At 34.9% G+C, this 23380-nt stretch overlaps 1 protein-coding gene across 2 annotated transcripts in view; it reads right to left on the bottom strand.

Annotated features, from left to right (window-relative positions):
- The window catches only part of LOC122522193 (transmembrane protein 132E), a 128180-nt gene extending 109490 nt beyond the window's left edge, over nucleotides 1–18690 (bottom strand). For both annotated transcript variants that reach the window (XM_043643038.1, XM_043643039.1), the window contains exon 1: nucleotides 17687–18690. In XM_043643038.1, coding sequence (XP_043498973.1) covers nucleotides 17687–17888 — 202 coding nt within the window. In that variant the 5' untranslated portion in view covers nucleotides 17889–18690. The remainder of the gene's footprint in view (nucleotides 1–17686) is intronic.
- Between the last annotated feature and the right edge of the window lie 4690 nt (nucleotides 18691–23380).

The following is a 23380-nucleotide window of genomic DNA, read 5'->3' as shown; positions in this document are numbered from 1 at the left end:
TAACGTCACATAATATATCTGAACATGTGTTAATAAATTATCTTATAATTCAACTAAAAAGAAAAATATTGTCCTAACTTTGAGATAACTATAGGTTGTGAACAAATGAACTATTCAAATAATCGCATAACTGATACCTACCATGATACAAAAAATGAAAAATATGTTGAAACGTTTCTACAAATAAACGAATTACGAATTTTATTCATTTATACAAACAAGAGATGTAATTTATGAACAACAAACTTATACGAAAATTATCAATCAACGGGTATATCATTCTGATTTAACCCTTTGAGTGCTGAATACTCTTAACTCAAGTGTTTAATAAGAACGAAATACATTATTACTAGTGTGTTTGTTTCATTGATTGATTTTACTAATCACATCTAATAATAATAAATTATATTTGATAATTAATATTATTGTTTCTTGGATAATTTCGATCTGACAATATTACATTACTTTCATTTATATTAATACGTATATTTGCGTCAATAATGCTGAAAACTTTGACCAAACGCATATATGCGTCTACACCATTCAAATGATTAAACGTATATCAATTATACTATAAATATACCAATAAAAAAAACACAAATAAAATCACTAATAATCATTTTTGAAAAACCCAGTATAATAACTACAAACGTAATACCCAGAGAATCCAAATATATTTTCCTCGAAAAGCAATTTCAAAGGATCCGTTAGAGACGTCTAGTAGGATGAGGAAGAAGATGACAGGAAGTACGATGACATAGAACAAGTAGGATGGTGCAACTGCTGCTGTTACTGTTACTGTTCCTGATAATAACGACAATGATGATGATGATGAGGGGATGAAGGGTGTGGTGCTTTGTGTCTCGATTCGCGACACGTATATTTCGTAATAATAACTGTTGTTTGCCATTCAACGCGTATTACACCTAAACACGAATTACTTTGTCCAAGTAAAATGTCTCTCACGATGTCAGACGAGTGGAACAACAGTTTGGGGAGGGGGAGGAGAGGGGATTGGGGGTAGTGCCTATCTCTCTCGTGTCAATCCCTCTTCTCACCTTCCATCCTTCTCTAAACATTTCTCTATCTCACACAGCTTTTGCCCTCCCCCTCCCCGTCACCTGTATAAAACGTCTAAAATACCAGGTTTCAACGAGACATTCCTTGGAATTAAACAGATTCCAAGCGAGTACGAGGCAATGGAGCGGTTTGTTGCAACGTTGCCACCGTAATCCGGTACCCCCACCCCCCATCTCTCATCGTCCCACCCCATTTTGGCTTCTTCGAGTTAACATTTTCTCCTTGCGAAAGTAGAAGTAGAAGAAGAAGAAGAAGAAGTAACAGAAAGGGAGAAGGAACTATACTTGCAACTGCAGCTGTTGCTGGTGCTGGTGCTGTTGGTGCTACTGCTGTTGCTGGTGCTGGTGGTGTGCTGTTACTCTATACCTTTCACGATAAAATTTGCGAGAAGGAAGTACGTGCTCTTATACTGCTCGACGAAAGTGCCGTCGTGCAATTTCACAGCCGTCGCATTTCAGGCATGAAAGAAGAAGAAGAAGAAGAAGAATATGAAGAATAAGAAGAAGAAGAGGTGCAGGAAAAATGCATTCTTTCCACTTGCCACCCCTAACCTAACTCCCTTTACTCTTTACTCTCCATATTTCCCACCCCCACACACTCCCCTTCTCCTCAATTCAACGTACTCGTTCAAAAATCCTCAACCCAGAGTTCCCGCTTTTTTTTCCTGGCAAATTGGGAAACGAGATAACGAATATTTATCGATCGTTTTTTGTTTCGATTTAAAATTCGATTGAATGGGGTAATACTGGGAGGAGTGGGGGGTGGGGGTCTGTAAAGAGGAAAGATTAAAAATAAGCCAGTAACAAAAACTGGCAAAGCTAAAAATACCGGGGTAGTAAAACTGCGGTTCGATTTTGACCAGCCAATTATGGGGAATAGAAGAATGGGAGAACAATACGTGGTTCGGGTGATATTGCACGGTTACGAAAATAAGTCTGTTGTTTAAATCATTCCAATGGGAAAAAGAGAGGGGAAGAATATGGATGGGGAAAGGGAGAAAGGGTACACCGGCACGTGTGTAACTCTAAGATTACAAGCATATCAAATTCGCAATTATTTTTCTTTTTACAGGGTTAATGCACGTGACGACGAGTAAGAGAACAACAACAAAAAATATAAAATACGACGAAAAGAGAGTTGGAAACGATGAAACAATGATTTATAACCAGACCCATGCTTTGTTCCTCCTCAACCCACCTCCCCCCCCACTCCCCACTTCTTCTCGTCCCTTTCCCTTTTTTTTTCTCTTTCTTTTCCTTCTTTCTTTCCACGTAACTACAAAAGTCTACCCCCCTTTTTCTTGAATCTTCTGAAAAATTCAACGAACGTTTTCGGCGCAGGTTGAATATTGAAACGAGTTATGCGGTTTGGTATTGTGGGTTAGTAAGTAAATACATCATATACGTCGGGTTGTTACTAAAAATAAAATATTTGCGCAAATATTCTTCTTCTTCTTCTTCTTTTTCTTCTTTTTCTTCTTTTAATTGAATAAAATTTATCAAAGAAATAAGGAAGATAAAAAGATTTGGAAAGAAGATTCGAATAAGATTTGATGTCAATCTGTTCTTGTACCAATCATAGCGTTATTACATATGTATGAATGTGTGAACGTGTATATACATGCTAATAAGCATGGGAAATACGATGAAGGAATAAATTAGATTGAAAATTAGTTTGATATTTTATCGACGATGTAATAACGTGTCATTTCTATTATCTAAATCAATTTCTTTATCGTTTATGTCAAATTATATTTTTCCTTAACAATAAATCTAATTATTCCTGCGTTGACAAATTTAAATAATAAAAATTAAAATTATTTGAACAATTCTAAATCGAATTTTCATCAATAATAATTTTCATTAGAGCCTAAAAAATTATAATTAATATATCAAATTTACAAAAAAAAAAAATACAAAAAGATACGAATATATTATTCTTACAACTTATATATATATATATATATATATATATTATATATATAAATATAAATATAAAATCAACAAAAAAGGATTATATAATTTATATCAATTTAACGTAAATCAATCAAACATTTTTTTCGAAACGACTAGAAACAATTTCGTATATTTATATTCACTGTAGAATGATACAAAAAAAAAAAAGAAAAAACAAAACCAAATCACAAACCCTTTTTATCCCTTATACCTATCCTACATTTCCCACAGCTACACACACACACACACACACACACACACACACACATACACATACACAAACACCACCCTTTCCTCCCTTAACACATTCGATATAGATAGATACGCATGCAGGAACAGCATCATGTTCCAAACGAATCAATGGTACGAATGTTAGGTATTCGTGGAAACACACAGGGAAAACGAAAGAGAATCGAGGATCGATTTCAAATAAAATGAAAAAGGACAGAAACTCGCTATTATATTTGACTTTGGCTTCGGTTTACGTAAAGGGGGATGACGATGTAGGTGGGGAGTGGGGGTATGGGGTGTAGGTGTGATTGTGTTGGGTGGTATTCGGGGGGGGAAGAGGGAATGGATATCACCGATTTCAAAAAGGGAGATTCGTTGAAAAATAAAAGACACAGATAGACACACACACACACAGACACAGACACAGACACACATAGGGTTTTCGTCACGCTACACCAGAATCCAATAAAATCGGTTTTAACAATAAGAAGAACTCGTATGATGAGAAGCCTAACGTTCCTCAAGTTAATTCGTTCCGCTCGTCTGCTTATACAAAATGCACCTGTGTGTATATCTATATATATACACCTATATACATAAAAAGAAAGAAAGATATTTGTACAGCTATCGGATATAAAGTTTCGAGTATTTTTTTTGTATCTGTAAAAAGGAATGAAATCTGTTGATGATAATCGATTTGATTTTTGTGGATTTAACGTTAGAATGAAAATTATATGGGGAATGGGGGGAACGGGGTGAAGTACAGGTAGGTGTCAGGTGTTTCGTATAAGATCTTACGTATTATTATACGTATATATATATATATATGTTTCAACAGTAGTTGAGTTTTCTTAAGAAAGTGTAATCGGTGTTAAATGACGCACTGTCGGAACAATTGGATTCGCCACGATTTCTTAGCTCCCTTTGAAAACTCTATTACTTTAGGGATTCCCTACGGTGTCTGTCTCCGCATCGTAACTTTCGCGAAAACGACTTGAAATCTAATTTCTACTACCACCAATAATACTACTAAAGCAAGCTACTACTACTACTACTACTACTATTACTACTACTATTACTAGTAGTAGTAGTAGTAGCTACCGTTACAGCAACTGTTATTACTTGTAACAAGTTATTAACTATTATTATTATTCCCTGAAGTAACTACTCACGTAGTAAAACGTGATTGGTCCGGGTGTTAAAAGTAATCAGAAGGGAGGGGGGGAGACAAAAAAAAATATACCAAGTTAATACGACGTGAAAAGTGATCCGACGTAGCAAGTTAAAAAGAAAGAAAAAGCATACTGTTTGTTTCTAGCTAAAACAAATAGGAAAAAGAAATAAGAAATAAGAATAAAAATCAAAATAAAAATCAAAATAAAAACAAGAGGAGAAAGAAGAAAAAGAAGAAGATATCATAAACCGTTGGCTAGCATATGAAGAAGGAAAGGGCCAGAACCCAACCCAACCCAACCCAACCAAGCAAGCAAGGAGCCATCAGGAAGGATAACTCCATCGGTCGTTGAAGCGAGTAGTATAGTCTCTTTTTAGGTTCTCCGAAGGAGGATAAAGCGTAAAGCCGAGGCCAGGTAAGCCACACGTAGAAAAGAGACAATAAGAGATCGCAGGAGAACACCTGCTCCAAGTCTTTCAGACTATCCCTACTCTTCATACCGTCAAAAGGATCTACAAACTTCTTCTTCTTCTTCTTCTTCTTCTTCTTTTTCTTCTTTTTCTTTTTCTATTTTTTTTTTTCCTTTGCTGTGAAACGAACGACCCTTCTATATATATCTCTCTCTTTCTATCTACTACAAGGGTTCTGAAGCTTCAACAGACTGGAAGAGACGATAGGAGGGGGGTAGAGAAGGGGCAAAGGGAAAAGGGGCAGATAGAATAGGTAGTCCTTACTTTTACTTTTATTCTTTTCATCTTTTCTTAGATTTATTTTCTTTTTATCTTTCTCTATCTCTCTTTCTTTTTCTCTTACAAGGCTTTCTATCATTTCTCTCTCTCTCTCTCTCTCTATCATTATGTTATTTTGTTCTTTTTGTACCACTTATTTTTCTAACCGTTACAAGGATTATCTCTTCCTCGCTCTCACGTTTACAATCTCTCTAACTTTTACTCTCTCTCTCTCTCTCTAATTGTACTACTCTGCTCTCCTTTTTCTCTAACTTTTACTTCATTTCTCTAACTCTTACTCTTTCTAATTCTTACTATCTCTTACTCATACAATCACTAACTAACTCATTCTTACTCTACATTTTTCTCTCTAACTTATACTACATTTCTTTAACTCTTAATCTTCTCTAATTGTTGTACACTAATCCACCTCTCTAAAACTTGTACTCTCATTCTCTAGCTTTATAGCTTTTTCCAATCTTTTTTCTCTTTCCTAGTATATATCTCATAATTCTACTCTCTCTCTTATATCTTCTCTTTTTAATTCTTTTTTCTCTGTCTACCACCCACTAAATCCCACCCTTTCTATCTCCGTCTATCCGTCTCTCTCACTGTTTCAATCTCTCTTACTCCAACCTACCTTCCTTCCTACCTTCCTACCTTCCTTCCTTCCTTCCATCCCAAAGCAGCTTCGTTAAAACGGTCGATGTAGCTAGCCGACTGTTACCAGAAGACCCGTAAAATCATTCGGCCAGGTTGCCAGGACGACCTACTACTACTACTACTACTACCTTCTTACCATTTATCCTTACACGTCAAATCTTAAGACTCCCCGACCCTGACCACGAATCAACCAACAATCCCACGACGAACGAACAACTCAAAAACGAGAACCTTCACTCACTCACTCATTCACTCACTCACCCAGTCAATCACTTACTCACTCACTCATTCACTCATTCACTCACTCATTCACTCACGATCGATCCCAGCAAGCTTAGACCCCCGATGATATCCTTCCACGAGCTTACCAAGAGCAATCCACTTAACGTTATCGCTTTCAATTTCCATTCTTTTATTATTTTTTTTCTCTTTTTATCAAAACTCACATTCGAGCCGATTCATTCCCCATCCACCAACCAACCACCCAATCCCCACTCTTCCTCCTCCTATTATATCGTAAAAGATACACACACACACACACAAACATATATAACATATTGTGGATACCCAGTTCGTGTGGGTGGAATCGCTTGAAATGAAATATTCACCAACGTTCCTTTATAACCGATCGAAACTCCTACATCCATCTACTCCCCCCTTCCCCCTCCCCCTACTATCTGTCTCTCTCTCTCTCTCTCTTTCTTTCTTTTTTATTGACGAATGTAAAAAAAGAAAGAATTATTCGATAATCCTCCGAATAAAATTATTCGACGACTCTGAATAATAATAATAATAATAATAATAATGAATTTGGGTAAAAAATCATTTGGAGAGATTGAAGAATGTGTCTGAGAGAAAAAGACAGACAGAGAGAGAGAGAGAGAGAGAGAGAGAATTAAATGTTTGAAATGTTCAATATCCGACAGTGAGAGATAGACGAGATGAGTTTTAATAAATCGTTTTGATAATCGCGATGGAAAGTCAGAAATCGAAATTTAACGTCAACGAATAATAGAACATTACGAAGAAGAAGAAGAAGAAGAAGAAGAAGAAGATTGAATGAAGGAGTTGAATTTTCGTCCTGGATTCTTTTCGTCGATTTTAATAATAGAGAAGAAGAAGAATAAGAAGAAGAAGAGGAGGAGGAGGAGGAGGAGGAAGAAGGTTGGATGTCACATCCCTCCGAACGAGATCAAATTGGAACGAGTCCAAACACTTAAGACGCATTAAGGGCACGCCCTTCCTCCGCCCAACGTCGGATTAGAAAAATCTGCAACTTTAAAATTAGACTCGATTTGCATATACTGCCAAAACTTCGATGGGGGATTTTCAAGGGGTTGAGAAATGTATGGGAAGAAGAGAGTGAGAAAGAGAATCAAATGAGAAAGATAGAGAGAGAGAGAGATGATTTTCCAAAAGGGGATGGGAAAGGGCGTATCAACGTATTGACGTTGTTGAACAATTATTAACTTCGACTAAATCTTCCGGCACGCTTGCCGTGCTAATGAGAACGCCAAACGGTGATATAAAACGCAATTAAAAAAAAGAAAGAAATATAAAATCAAAATAAAAATGGTATCGCGAAACGATGCTCGTATTAGTTGTAGTTACGGCAAGTGTTAACTGTCGCGTAAATTTTGTTATATGCTTTTTGAAGAAATTGGAATAACAAGGAATATACAGATATACAGATAGGTGGAGATGGGGGGGGGGGAGTCAATCGTAATGAAAACGGTAATATTATTCTTAAGTATGAAAATAATTTTCGAACTAAAGAAAGGAATGAAGGATCATTTTATTTTTGTCGAGTAATCATTTCCCTTTTATTTTTTTGTTTGCAAGCACGATTTTTTTTCGAGAGTGAGAGAGAGAGAGAGAACGTACATGGTGTGGGTGGAATAAAAAAAAAGAAAAATAATTGTAAATTGAAAAATTCGTGGATTTTTATTCTGAACTAGCGTGAACTTGGATTACGTGGCAATTTTTTTGCTTGTAAATTAAAGACAAAATTGATATATATATATGTGTGTGTGTGTGTGTTTGTGTGTATAATACAAATATTACGTAAACAGTAAGATTTGATCTCTAGGGATCAAGAGGATCAAGTTCTCTGGTTCTTCCGTTGATTCCATCTAGAGTAATTTGAACGTGTGGTCGGAAACAATAGAGAGAAAGAGAAAGAGAGAGAGAGAGTGAGAGAGAGAACTCGCTTGTTAAACCTGACTTTGGAAGTGAAAGTTTAGTGCAAGGTGGACGGGTTATCGTTTGGTTGAGAGCAATAAAGACCCGGGCCTGGGTTTATTACGTATGCCTGATACGTTCCATCGAAAATGATACTTCGAATTTACATTTTCTTATGTCTAGTACTCATTTTACATTTACATTTTACACGTACTACTACTCATCGAAACAACACTGTTAACAACAACACCAACAACAAAAACAAGTCATAATAATAATAATAATAACAAAAAAACCAATGGTAACAACCAAACAGTAAAAATAACAACAATAAATTAAAATAATGTTATATTCTTAACTATAGTTTCTTCTCACTCGAGGTTTCAAGGAAAAAAGCCAAACCAACCGACAGAAATAATTCATTTGAATTGAACGCCAATCCCTTGCTTGGCTTGTGTTTGTGGGGCCGACCGTCCAAGCTTTCGAAACTTTGGTGCAACCTGGTTGGTTGCTTGCTTACTTGCTTGCTTGGCTAGTTGAAAAGTTTTCCCTTAAAAAAAACTTCTTTCCAAACCCTTCGGGAAATTTATTTAATAACCATCGAACCCGAACGTATGGCTGCTTAACGAAATATTTGTTTTACGATACTTTTAGATCTAAATATTAATATAACAAAAAAAAGAATAATCAAGACAAAAAAATCAAGAAAGATAACGTTGGAAAATATAAATTTGACGTCGTTTAACCAGAGGAAAGAATATCAAAATAAAAAAACAAACAAACAAAACTACCACAACCACCATCATCATTATCATCACCATAATTAACATTAAACACCGGAATAAAAAATACAAAAATGTTAAGGACGCAGGGAATGAAAGTAGCCGCTCATATACTCTCCACTGCAAAACAGCAAATAAATCCTGATAAAGCGAGGTAAAAAGAAAGAAAAAAAAAAAACGAAAACATGATAAATCTCGGTGCATCCCCGTTCCCCCCCTTCTTTTTTCTCTCCCCTTCTCATACCGTTTCTCATACCGTTTCTCCTCGTTTTCCCTGTATATGCTTTGCCCCCTTCCTTTCACTCTTCTCGAGAGTTCTTATAAGAAGACAGAGAGGGGCAGGGGGCAGAGGGGGGGGGAATTGAAGAAAAGGAAAAGTATGAAAACACTTTTGTAGAAAGCATAGTTAGAGTTGCGTTACAAGGGAGATCATCATTTATTTATGTCACGCACGCGACCACCACCAACCAACGAACCCGTCGTCGTCCACCTTGCTTCTTCCCATTCTTTTTACTTCGAGCAAATAAAAAGGGAAAGAGAGAAAAGAAAAGAAAAGAAAAGAAAAGAAAATAAAAGGAAAAGAAGAAACGCAAAGGATGCGAAAAGTTTTAACTGGAATCGAATAATATTGGGACGGTTGAGTGTTTGTAGATCGTCTAGTTAGTATCATTCGTATTTAATGAACCTTTTCGATGATGTTTCCATATATGTAATGTATAAGAGGAATGGGGGGAATGGGGAGGGAAATGGAGGAATAGGGGGAATGGGGGGGCATGGGGGGGGGAATGGGAATGCATCAAGATTTATGTACTATGTATATGTACTAACAAATATACATTTATGTACTCATATGTAGAATATATTCGAGCATATTTGCGTGTTGGGTGGTAGGAATCGAGAAATAGGAGGAGAAATGTGTTGAGTGACGATACATGTGATAGATAAAATGCATAATATTGGATGTTGAAAGGAATTCTGGCCGGAGTCCCATTTAAACTGGGGCCAACAATTCATTGGATAAGAATAATGCAGAAATATTTTGATTCGTTTTGACTATTCACGTTATTTCGTACGTTATATATCGGACAATTCAAATATATAACGGGTTGGGTGGAATGGAAGGGGAGGGAGGGGAAATATACACTAAATGTAATAATAAAATCTTGGATAACGATCAAACGTGTCGTCGATTATTCTTCTTTCCCTTTTTTTTTACTTCGTTTTATTTCGAATTCGTATCACGAATAAAATGATTCCTTAAAAAAAAAAAGAAAAAACTAATACTATTTTTATTGTAAATCGATATGATATATGGTATATAAATATTTATTTAATATTATACAAAATATAATGTACTTTGCAAATGTTAATTAATATATATCTAGTTCTGATCGTACATCCTGAATGGAAAAGAAAAGATCTTTCAGAAATAGAGAACAAAAAAGAAAAGAAAGAAATCATTACAAGATAATTCTATTTTTATTAATCATTACCACGAACTTTCTTTTCCAGGAAAATGATAAATATTATATATATATATATACGAATTGACCGAAAATCGTATCCACGATTTAAAAATAAAATTAATCGAGGTAATTAATTAATCTCTAAATAAATACTCATATATATAATAATAATAATATAAAATAAAAAAATAAAAATACATATAATATATAAAATATAATAATAAAATATATATAATAAAAAAAAAAATTAAAAATAATAAAAATATAAATATAAATATATAAAATAATAATATATAAAATAAAAAAATATAAAATATATATAATAATATATAAATATAATAATATAATAAAATAATAATATATAAAATAAAAAAATATAAATTATATATAATAATATATACATAAAATAATATAAAAAAATAATAATACATAAAATAAAATATATTTTTTATATATATACAATATAATATAATACATAAAATAATAAAAAAAAAATACGAAATATATCTAAATAACTACAAATTATTTTGCATTAAAATTAAACAAAAATATATATATATACTAAATAATAAATATACTACTTTTTTCTCTTTTTCTTTTTTATTTTTTTGTTGTCAACTTAATGCATCGATAAAACGAGAAAGAAACCAAGTGGGAGGAGGGGGGTTGGAAGAAAGATATTTTCTCTCTCTCTCTTTCTTTCTCTCTGACGCGAACACGACGACGTTCCACGAATCTTTTAAAACGAGCTCGTCGTACACACAAAGTCATCTTCTTATCGACCCCCCTTCCTCCCCATCCTCCCTATCCCCCCCGCACACAGTTTTTATCTTTCTCTTTCTAACACGAAACGCAAACGCAAACGCAAAAGCGACGAAAACGAGAACGTACCCGTTCGTCGTTTTCTCAATCTTCTTCTACTACTACTACTACTAATACTTTTTCTTATTTTTGTTCTCTTCTTCTTCTTCTTCTTCTTCCTTCCTCCTCCTTTCACCTCCCACCAGGCATCTTTTCCAAGAGATAAAAACGAAGTCTCTGGACGCGGTGAGAGCAACGGCTTGCGTAAAACTCTAAAACCCGATCGGTGATGTTCTCTGTTTCCCACAAACACACACACACACACACAAACATACACAAAGGACACACACAAAAGTATTACATTATATATAGTTCAGGAAAAGAAGTAATAGTAGTGGTAGTGATAGTAATAATAATAGTAGTAGTAATAGTAATAGTAGTGGTAGTGGTAGTAATAGTAATAGTAGTAGTAGTAGTGGGGGAGGGTGGGAAGAGAGACTTAAAATTTCTCAAGGAAACTTCGATTTAATCCCGAGCAATCGAGTTTCTTGATTACAAACTCCTCGCCCAGTTCGTAGAAAGCTACGGTTAAAAGTTTGAAGGAGACTAGTGTGAAAAAGATAGAAAAAGATGGTAAGAGAGGAAGATGAAGATGAAGAAGATGAAGATGAAGATGAAGAAGAAAGGGTAGACGAGAGGAAGGAATAAAAAAAATATAAATCAAATAAAACTGACATAAGACATACTTTAAAAGGGGTGGTGGTAGGGAGAAGGGGTTGGGGTGGGGGGTAAAGAAGTATAACGCATATTCTTCTGCACCATCGATTACGATAGCTGATGTTTAGATGTGCCAACAAAAATGGTGTTCTCCGAATATTTTATATATTGTATTTTTCCTTGTATTCTATTCTACAACTCGACGTTATTCTACGTGCGTGCATGTATAAGAAAAATCTTTATCGTGCTTTTCTTTAGAAAACGAATCAAGCAAGCAAGTAAGAAAGCAAGCAAGCAAGCAAGCAAGCAAGCAAGATTCTAGAATAAGAGCAAACGATAGAAAGGAGAACGGGAAATGGTGAGAAAGATAAACCGTACAACTGCAGCCAACTTTCCCACGGAAGCTTAAAAAAAAAAAAAGGAAAGAAAGAAAAAAAAAAAAGAGAGAAAAAGAAAAACAAAAAGGAAGGAAGAAGAAACAAAAGAGAAAAAGAAGACAAAGAAAAAGAAATGGAAGACACGATTAAGGTACAAATTTCTTATCCCACGTTTGACGAATGGGGTGTATGTGTGTGTGTGTGTGTGTGTGTTTGTTGGTGGGTGTGTTGTACGTACGATTGTTAAATGAAAAAAAAAAAAGAAAAAAAACCGTATTAAAGAGAAAAAAGAAAATGGGAATGAGATATATGTCAGTTGCAAACAGAACGAAAAGTTAAGAGAAAAGTTTTAATCATCGTGGTTAACGAGGCAAGTTAAAACGTTAAATGACCGAGCCTCCCACCTCCCCCCCACCCCACCCCCACTCCTATCCCCCATAAACATTCGTTTTGTGAACGAAAAAATAATAAAAGTTTAGTTTTAGGATTTTTCCTCAATCGTCACGAGTGAAGTAACAAGCAACCAACGAAATTCTATCCAATACGGAACATGTTGAGTGCATCTTATGGGGAACATAAAAACTTCTATAGGAATACGATACGAATGAGGATAATATAAAAACACGAATTGATTATATTATTTATTATTTTTTTTTAATATTAAATTCATGAAAAATGTAATACTTTTGGTTGAATTCTAAAATGGCAAACGTATATAAGAGAATAATCAAATAAATATATAAATGAATGATAATATTAAATACGATAATTATTATTAATGAACATTATAATGATATTCAATGAATATATAAATTAAAAATGTATTCACACATACAATTTAAAGTTAATATTTGTTTATTTCAATAAATATTCATTTTCTGATAATTTCAATCAAAATCCCATTAATAATTTTTTTCTCTACGAATTTTTTTGTAATTATTAATTTTTTTAATCGGTTAACCTATATATTTCGAATTTATAAACGACCATTTAATTTAACAAAAATATTTGTTAACGTCATAATTTCTAAACACTTCAACGAACGAACGAACTTTCTAGGAAGCAAACTATTAATACACGAAAATCCATTAATTTTGTTTTTGTAACTGTTCCTTATTGGATAACCCACATTTCCAACTGGGCATTTTTAATTTAAACAAAATATTTGTGTTTAACATCATTTCTAGACAATTCAAACAACTTCGTGGATATCAAACTATCGATATACGAGAATTTAAATCATCATTGTTTAAGTATAACGTATTTTATTTTGAAAAAAAAATTAACTATACTGAGGGTACAACAGTTGTGTCTTGTATTTCAAATCTTTTCGAGAACCTTAAATTAATATAAAAGAAATAATTTCAGTTGCGCGAGAGTTGACTTGCAAAATTTTTCCTCCTTCTACCCCAAATGAGAAGAATAAAAAAATAAAAAAAAAAAACAAAAAAAGAAAAAAGAAAAAGAAAATATAGGTGGTACGATGTGTATATATATAATACGAAAACACAAGAGAAGGATGTTTAAGGAAGTACACCTAATATTTTACCTCCCGTGGTACCGAATCTCTATTTTCTCTTGAAAACGGTGAAGGTTAACGAGAAAAAACGCGAAGTGCCTCTCTCGTCTATGAAACGAGTATCTTCTCTCTCTCTCTCTCTCTCATTATATTTCTCTCTTGTGCTTTTGTAAGAGGTGGAAATAGGAGTGAAAAATTTTTCGCGAAAAACGTTCAGAAACATTTTTTAATCCGCGTTTTACGGAATAGAACACAAAATATACGAAAGGAATTAAAAAAAGAAAACAAAAGGAGAGGAAGGTAAAAAAGAATAAAAAAAAAAGAAGAATAAAAAAGGGAGAGAAAAAAAAAGAAAAAGGTTGTGAAGTTAAAAACGCGCGTGCCACTGTGACGTGCCCTTCTTCTTCTTCCTTCCGGAACGATCAAAGATGATGCGTCGTCGTGCGTAGTCTTCGGATGACTCACGAAAAGAGGAGGAGTTCGAAACGTATGCGTAAATACTAACACACACATACACACATACACACACAGATACACACACAGTCAGAAGCGTGTTAACAGGCATGTTCTGTAGGAAAGGTGCGTAGAAACTTGTGTGTGTGTGTGTGTATGTGTGTGTTCTCGTCGGCAGGAACAAGCCGAAGAGGAAAAGGAGTAAAAGAAGAAGAAGAGGGAAAGGGCAGGAGGAAGAGGGGGAGGGGAGGAGAATGAGAAGAAGAAGAAAAAGAAAAATAAGAAGAAGAAGAAGAAAAAGAGGTGGGGGAGAGCAAGAACGGTGATCACGCGCGAACCGGACGCGTGTAAGTACACAGGTATGTATGTATGTACATACTTTTACGTATTTACTTAGGTATGTATTTGAGACGAAGGACGAACCAGTAGAAAGAGATAGAAGTGGATTACGAGGCAAGACAGGGTGCAAAACTCGAACGAACCAGAAAAATATGAACAGTTGACTCGTGTTAGATAGAGAAAGATAAATTTCAAGAAGAACGAATGAGAGGGAAAGAGAGAGAGAGAAGGATGATTATGATGATAATAATGGATGCTTGCAGAAAGCATTTATTTCCGTCTGACGATTAGATTCACTAAAAAGTGATATAATGGCGAGAGGAAAGGTAAAAGGGACTTCCCAACATGGTGGTGTGTGGTGGTGGTGGTGGTGGTGGTTGGGTATCGATCTTTTCAAACTCTCAACGAAGAAAATTATTCTCGTCTTATCCTCTTCTCCAACTAATTCCTCGTTATCAGGCGACTTTAAAACTATTTCATTTTCTTCATAAATCTTTTCTCAAATATATTATTAAGTTGATGCAAAAGTAATAGCGAGCTGTGTGGGATGGGACTGGAGGGGGGCGTTAATTTTTTTATTATTCTTCTTCTTTTTCTTTTTATTCTTCTTCTACTTATCGAATTTAAAAACGTAAAGTAGTTTTGATTTAGGAAATATTTCATTACGAATTATACGAATTATTACTCAAATTAACGAATTGTTTTGTACCATTTCTATCGTAAATTATAAATTTAATATATAGTATAAATAAACAAATATAATTAGATCACGTAAAAAATATTAACATAAATTTAGAATAATGAAAGTAAAAAAAGAACACGCGAGCTGTGTTGTTGTTGTGTGGTACGACTTGTTCGCAACGATTAAATATTTATCTAAAATGTTATTTCCTATCCTAGCATTGAAATCATTTTCAAATGAGAAAATATTTGAAATAATCGGATCTTTCTAATGGTGTTAAGAATGCGTTAAATTAATCCCTTTTTTTTTTTTTCTTTTTTGGAAATAATTGAAGTAGTCTCAATTTATTTCGTTCTCGGAAAATATTTTCGTTCGCGTGCGCTAAAATTGGGGGACTTCCGGTGTCGTCATACTTTGCGACGACACACATACACACATACACAAACACACGAAGGATGAAAGATCTTTTAAGAACAAAATCAACGAAATTATTTCTTTCCTTTTCCTTCTTTCTCTTTCAACAAAATAATTTTACTAACCACCAACTAAGAAGACGTACTTTCTACGAATTCTCATCATGTCAGAAAGAAAGAAACAGAAAGGAAAAAGAAAGAAAGAAAGAAAGAAAGAAAGAAAGAATATCCGCATTACACAAACGTACGGGATCAGCGTACGGAAACGGAATAGTACTGTTAGTTTTAACGATGCCTTCGAAAAACGATGTGGAAAGGAAAATAGGAACAATAAGAAACATTACCCTGAACAGTTTTCTCGGCACGCCATAAGGTGATGGTGGTGGTGGTGGTGGTGGTGGTGGGTGTATTCTTTTCCGATAGAAACTAAGAACCGAATAGAAAACGAACGAAAAAAGAAGGAATGGTACAACCTAATAGAACGTTAGAGTTCAACAAGAAAGAAAAAGAAAGAAGGACAACAAGAACAAGAAGAAGAAGAAGAAGAAGAAGAAATTGTTGTGTCGAGATAGAAAAAGATGGAGAAGAATCGAAGCGTTCGGAACAGGGATACAAAGAGAGATAGAAAACCCTTGGTTCTCTCCCTTTCTTTCTTTCTTTCTTTCTTTCTTTCTTCCTTCTTCTTCTTCTCATAGTTCCACACAACATCGTCATAGTCGTCGTATAACTGCTGTGTGCGTCCTGGAAAGAATGCTAGCCATCTGGCACAGAGAGGGCACCGTGATTCCCTCTTCAAAGTGCGAGACCCGACCTCGTCCACGTTTGCTTGGTGGCGCCTACCCCACAAATTTTCTCTTCCCTTTTTACATTAAACAGAAAGAGAAAGAGAAAGAGAATAAGAAAGAAAGAAAGAATAAAAAACCAACAACTAGAAAGAGAGAGAGAGAGAAGGGGAAATGAAGAGACGGAGAAAAAGAACCAGCGGACAAGTTACGCGAGGGGGAAAAACAGAAAGATAAAGTATCCAGAGAGTATGAGGGGAGAGATGAGAGAGGGGGTGGGGAATTGGAGGGTGGTGGTGATGGGCTAGGAGGAATGGGAAGGGGGCAGGGGGGGGTCCACGATCGAAACTGGTCTTTCCCACGCGAAACTCACCACATATACTTACTTGTGCTACCATTTTTGCACAAGAAGACATTGGTGAAGAGAACAGCACAATACAGCACAGTGTCGAATGAAAGAAGAAGAAGAGGAAGAGGAATCGTGAGAGAATTAGCAAGGAAATCTTTGGAATAGGATAGAACATTTTTTAAAAGAGATAGAAATAGGGATTCTAATTCTTACGTTAGTGTTCGAAAAAGAGATAAAAAGAGAAAGAGAGAGAGAGAGAGAGGGTAGAGAGATAGTAAAAGCACGCGAGTTGTTGGCGCGAGAGTGTACAGCGCACGTGCCCGTTGAAACTACGTAATCCGTTATCAGAGGCGCCGATCAAGCGTCAGAGAGGCGTCCGTGTTTCTCTTAGTTCCATAGAAACGAACGCGACATACATAAAATAGTAAGTGCACATATGTACATTTATATATACGTGTATGTGTGTGTACATACGTATACACTTACGAGCTAAGCAATTCATGTGGGGATAGTGGGGGGAGGACCGGGGTAAAGAGAAAAATAATTGGAAGTAATAGCACTGGTAGTAATAAGAGAATAATTAATAGTAGTAGAGCAGTAATGTTAGTAATAAAGAAAAATAATTAATGCTAATAATAGTAGTAGTAGTAGTAAAAAAGTTAGTTTTCCCTTTTTTAAGCACTCGGTATAGAGAACATGACATTTTTAATATAATACACAAATTGATATTTATGATTATTTAAATACCGTTTTATGTATGTATGTATGTATGTATGTATACGACACTGGTATTACACCTGTGTTTTACATTTTTCTTTTATTCTTAATATAATTCCCTAAAGAAAGATAATGCTTTTATCGCATATACGGAAACATATACACACCTTTCCCTCTTTGATCATCAAATAGATGGATGAAAAGGTAAGGGAATATAAATCGTATTAAAAGTTATAATTAAAGATGGTTGTTTTGTATTTTTGTATTATTTGCTTACCGGCAACGATAACGAAGAGGAACAATATCCAAGTATCCATGAGTCTGCCGGCACCGAAACGTAATTGGAAGCCGCTCGAGGTGGTGGTAGCGGCGGCGGCGGCGGCGGCGGCGGCGGCTGAGGATGACGAAAAGGTGGAGATTATGGTGGTGGCAATGCCGGTGGCTAAGCCGGTGGTGCTGGAGGGAGGAGAGGAGTCCATCAGGCACGCGGACGCATGGTAAGTCGAGGCGTGCGTCGATTCCTATGACTCTTTGACGTCGTTGAATAATAATACGCGGTGGATGCACTTTTCTTTTTTTTCTCTTTGTTGTTTTTTTTTTTTTTTTTAAATCACGAAGACAATTACGATAGAAGACAGTCTAAAGGTAAGAGAGATTTCTAACTGGGGATTATTATATAGTTAATATATCCAGGTAGGACGTAAGTATATATTCTTTACGGATCCTCCTATGTAATCTTGATTTTCGTTTGACCTTCTTATATATCTTTCTCTCTCTCTCTCTCTCTCTCTCTCTCTTCCTCTCTCTCTCTCTTTATTTCTCACATCGTTTCTTTAAATACTCCCCCCCATACCAATGTTATCTGTAGACCGGGGTAAAAGGGGAGTATTAGGTACGAGGATATATGTATCTCCCCTTTTTCTTATTCTTCTTCTTCTTCTTCTTCTTATTCTTCTTATTCTTCGTCCTTCTAGTTGGCTACTAGTGTCGCGCACGTCCTACCTTTCCACACACGAGAAGAGATAGGTAGTGGTAGATGTTAGGTTATGAAGAAACAACACGATTTTACTGCTCGCGATACACGGTCACTAAAGAAATAATGATTGAAAGATATAAGGATTTTAATAGATAGATAGATAGATAGATAAGTTGAGAAGGAAAGAAAGAGAGAGAGAGAGAAAATACAGAATAGTAAGATATGTGCGTTAATACTTTTTTTATATGTATATATATATATATATCTCTCTTTTCGTTATTTTTTTGAATATGTCTACGAACGAACGTACGTACGAACGAACGAACGAACCAACGAAGGTACGAACGAAGGGAACGAACGAAGGAACGAGAGGAATCTCGAGGTGGCACACTGGCTCTCTCTCGAGTGACGGCACGGCGCGCTTATAAGCGACCACCGTCGTGTTCTCACCGCCGCGTTGCCCGGAGTATTGACCGACTCCGTTCTTTCGTTTCTCGCGGCGCGCGGAGGGCGGCGGCGGCGGCGGCGGCGGCGGCGGCGACGACGACGACGACGGCGGCAACGGTGTTGGCAGCAGAGGAGGAGAAGGTGGAGGAGGAGGAGGAAACGCGCGCACTACTGGAAAAAGACCGACGACGTTAACCCCACGAGCGAGGAAGAGAGACTGACTAATCTAGAGGAGTGGGGATGCCCGCACCGAGACCTGGAGCTGCGCGCGCATACACCGACCGCGCGCGACCAATCGCGAACGCGACTCCAAATCGAATCGAAATCAAAGTGGCGCGCGCGCTCCTATGCGCGCGCAACCACGCGCACCTATACGCCAACGACGACACCCGTCAAAGCTCATTCGCTTTGCCTACCTACCTACCTACCTACCTACCTACCTTTTCTCATCTCCTTTCTTTTTATTTTTATTTTTCTCTTTTTTTTTTTAACCTTTTCCATTTTCTTTTAACGTTTCATTTTAACCTTCTTTTTCTCTTATATTTAGATATGTATATATATATATATGTATAGATGTTATTTATTACCTTTTCTTTTCTTATTATATCGTTATACTTTTTTTCCTTCCCCGTTCAGAGTTACGTTTCTTTTATGATTCTTTTCCGTCTATCGATGGAATGCCAATTGTTCGTCCTTATTAAAAGATACGTTTTTATATTCGCATCCTTTATGAACACGAGTAGTTCACCGTTCGAACGTTTTCGAATCATTTGATTTTCGTGTCCAACCATCGTTAAAATAAAAAACTATCCCAATTTGTATGTAAAGCGGAGATTTTAGATTGGAGAGAGAGAGAGAAAAATAACCAAGGGGGGAGGAGGTGGGGGGGGGTTAAACGAAATTCGTTTGAAACTTTAAATGAGGATGATTTATTTTAATTGTCGCGTATAATAATTCGTAATATTCCTTCATCGAAGTATGTAAAAACTTTGTTGTTCGCAGTCGATATACCGGGGGTTAATGATTTGTGCGAGTAAAGAGTATAAATAAAAGAATCTTATTGGTTAGGAGGAAGGTATCGACGAGTGGTTTGTAAACTGGGGCAGAATTTTTGTTTGAGATCGTCTGGTTGGATTAAATGCTAGCCTAACCCTGTCCGATGGTTCGATTCTATCTGATTATAAGAGGGACCCGACGTCTACCAAAAGTGGAATGGACAGGTTGGTTATAAGGCTAATAGGTGCAACGGGTATCGAAGATTCTCATTAGAGCATCGATCCATGAACGAAAGAAAAAAAGAAAAAAAAAAGGGGTATTAGAATGCGATCAAGAGAATCGTATTCTTACCCTTTCTGAATTATTTATATTAACTTAGGTATATATATATATATATATTTCTAACACAATGGAACTCGGATGCAGAACGAATAGCAACGCAACCTAACGGATTTTAGATTTAGTCGGCATTGCATTGTTGTTATCGACACGTTGAAAATTGACTTGAATCAAATTAGACGTTCTTCGGGTCCAATTTCTAATACTACAATCGAATCACGTATAAATTCGTCATTCATATTAAATCGAAACCACGATGAATACGATTTGATTAATTATTATTATTATTATTATTATTTGTTTTTATTTATTATCGTAGAATTGTTAAATTGTAAGGTCAAAAAAATAAAAGGAAACGTTATCGTCCTTTGTCAATTATTAAAAAAAAAAAATCGACGTATCGATTGTAACGTAGAAAAATATTAGGTCAAATAGTTCGAGCTGATGGAAAGTATAACGGAATGTCTGATCTCTCATATCCAAAAATAGGAAACCCTTGGAAACAACGAGTAACTCTCTCGACGTAGTCTGTTCGAACTTTATTTAAAAAACTACTACTATCCTACTCGAAAACTCTGCTTTTTATTTTATTTATTTTTTATATCGTTCCTTTATCTTCCTCCACGTTTCATCGTTCACGTGGCTAAATTTCTCTTTGATAAAGCAACGGAATAAATATCGTTTTTAACAATAGTAGCGTATATGTAGAAACGTATCATAGAAAGAAACGAAATAAAATTACAAAAGTATGCAATTTTATTCTATGTCTGTCACAAAAAAAATATTATTACAAAAATCAAGCCACACGTAGATTCGTTAAAATTTTAGATTCATTGATTAAACATTGTATAACAAACATATTAAAAATCTTCGATACATTTTACCCCACATATATATTTAAAATTATATAATTATTATAAAATTATAAATAATTATATTTCACATTTTTAATATTTATACATGTGATCTTTCGAGCACATAGAATTATTATAAACATTTCAAAATATCCGAAATAAGGATCACCCTAATACATATACATCGAAAAGTTCTGTTTCGTTGTAAAGTTTATACAAAGTTGAATTTGAAATTTACAATTTGTAAAACAATCGATCACAAAGACCAACGACGATGGTTGGAGGTAGCTTTGATCCCTGACTACCACACCCCTACCCCACCCCTCCCCATTAATTTCAAATTACGCTCGGTGTTTTCAGTTAAGCATGACAGAAAAATGCAACTGTTAGTTTGTTTCCGCGTTGATAGTTACGCGTATTGCAAACATATAGAGACCGCAATTTAATTAAATTGCTATTTGTTACCATTTCAATTCCTTCCCCCCCCTCTGCCTCCATCTATCTTTTATTTTCGAATCTGAATTTGTTATTATACTTTTTCGAACAGCAGGTTTCGAAACAAAGGTGGAAACACCTCTGACTCGTGCTCAATCAACTTAGACAAACTTTCGATTTCTTTTAGTCTTTTAATGTTTTATTATTTTCTAGATATATTTATTATACCTCGAATTCAACAGAAGTAAAAATAAATATTTTTATTTATTTTTTAATTATATTAAAAATATTAATAAATATATATTATAAAATATTAATAAATATATTTAATTATATTTAAAAAATTTTTTTTTATTCTTTTTTTTCGCGATCATCGATTAACATAAGAAAAAAGAAAAAAACAAGAATAACTAATAGAATTTAATATCAAGTTGGAAATTTTCATCGTCAATTTTATACGCGATATTGCGATACAATAATATGCGCAAAACTACGTCGAATAAAATATTAACAAAGGGAACCCATACATCTAATTGAACTTTCAAATATTGTAATCTAGTACTTTGCTAACTATTCGTTAACTTGTGTGTGTGTGTGTGTGATTTTGTTTTTCTTTTTTTTTTAAATATTCAACGTAGGGGAAATAATTTGTACGAAAATGAATGAAAATTTAAATCTCAATTAAATCGTTGTAACTCGTATATTTCATCTCCGATGATAACAATAATAATAATAATCATTCGACGATATTTATCATTAATAATCACGCAAACAGGATACGGGAAAATACGTTGGATACAAAAATTATAATCGAAAGAGTTAAAAATACCAAGGGAGAGATGAGTCAATGATTATTTTTAATTTAATAATGTTCTCTTCACTTTTATATATGCTGGCTTTACTGTCAAACATTGTTCGTACATTAATATCAATCAGTGTCCTAAAAATTCTGTTATATTTAATCCTTCATAATGTGTCTTCAAAAATAAAAAAAAAAAAAAAACAAAGAGAACGAAATAACAATGTTTTCCACTTTTCAAATGCTAATATAAATCAAACAAGTCACGTAATAAATATATCGCGATTAAAAAAAAAAAAGAAACATTTAATTAATGAAATAATAATTAAACCCGTACGAGAGACCATATAAACAAAAAAAAAAATTACAAAGAAAACAACGAACGCGAACACTGACGATAGAAAACAAGAAGAAGAGAAAAAAGAAACACACATTATCAATATATAAATAATTATATATAATATATAATATATATAATATATATATAATAATTAATTATTCGATCACTTTTCTCAATACAATAATAAACAAACAAACAAAATTCTTTATCAAATATCGAATAGAAATAAAATGTCATAAAGTATATAAAAAAAATAAAAAGAAGAAGAAAAGAATCGTGTTTTCTTACAATAGATTACAGATTTCGATAACTCGAGATGCACTTCTTCTTCTTCTTCTTCTTCTTTCGTTCGTTGAAATAACGAAACGAAAGATGAGAGAGAATCTTTCGGAGATAAGAGTTGAGTGTTGAGGATCGTTCCGAGTTTACGAGTGCTGCTTCGGTATTCGCATAAACGATCTCGATGCTTTAAACGGGGGACGAATCGTATATTCGCACGCGACCCTCGTAACTGGACTTTTTTACAGACGTGTAACGCCGCCCGCGGGGCTCTTTTGTTCAACTAGCACATTTTATTAGCTCGTCCATGTTTCGCGAGTACCTTATAAACCCTCCACACACACAACCACCATAACCACCACCCCCCTTTACCCCCATCATCCTTCTATTTCTCTCACACATGTGCAACAGACACATACATACACACACACGCATATAATTCACGCGCCACTTTCGAATGCACCGCACCGAGTCTAAAACGACAAAAGGATTTTCGACGATAGTCC

This window comes from Polistes fuscatus, unplaced genomic scaffold, assembly GCF_010416935.1.
Source record: "Polistes fuscatus isolate 324 unplaced genomic scaffold, CU_Pfus_HIC Scaffold5, whole genome shotgun sequence".
Taxonomy (NCBI): domain Eukaryota; kingdom Metazoa; phylum Arthropoda; class Insecta; order Hymenoptera; family Vespidae; genus Polistes; species Polistes fuscatus.
Note: the sequence above shows the minus strand (reverse complement) of the source record. Positions and strands in the feature narration are given on the sequence as shown.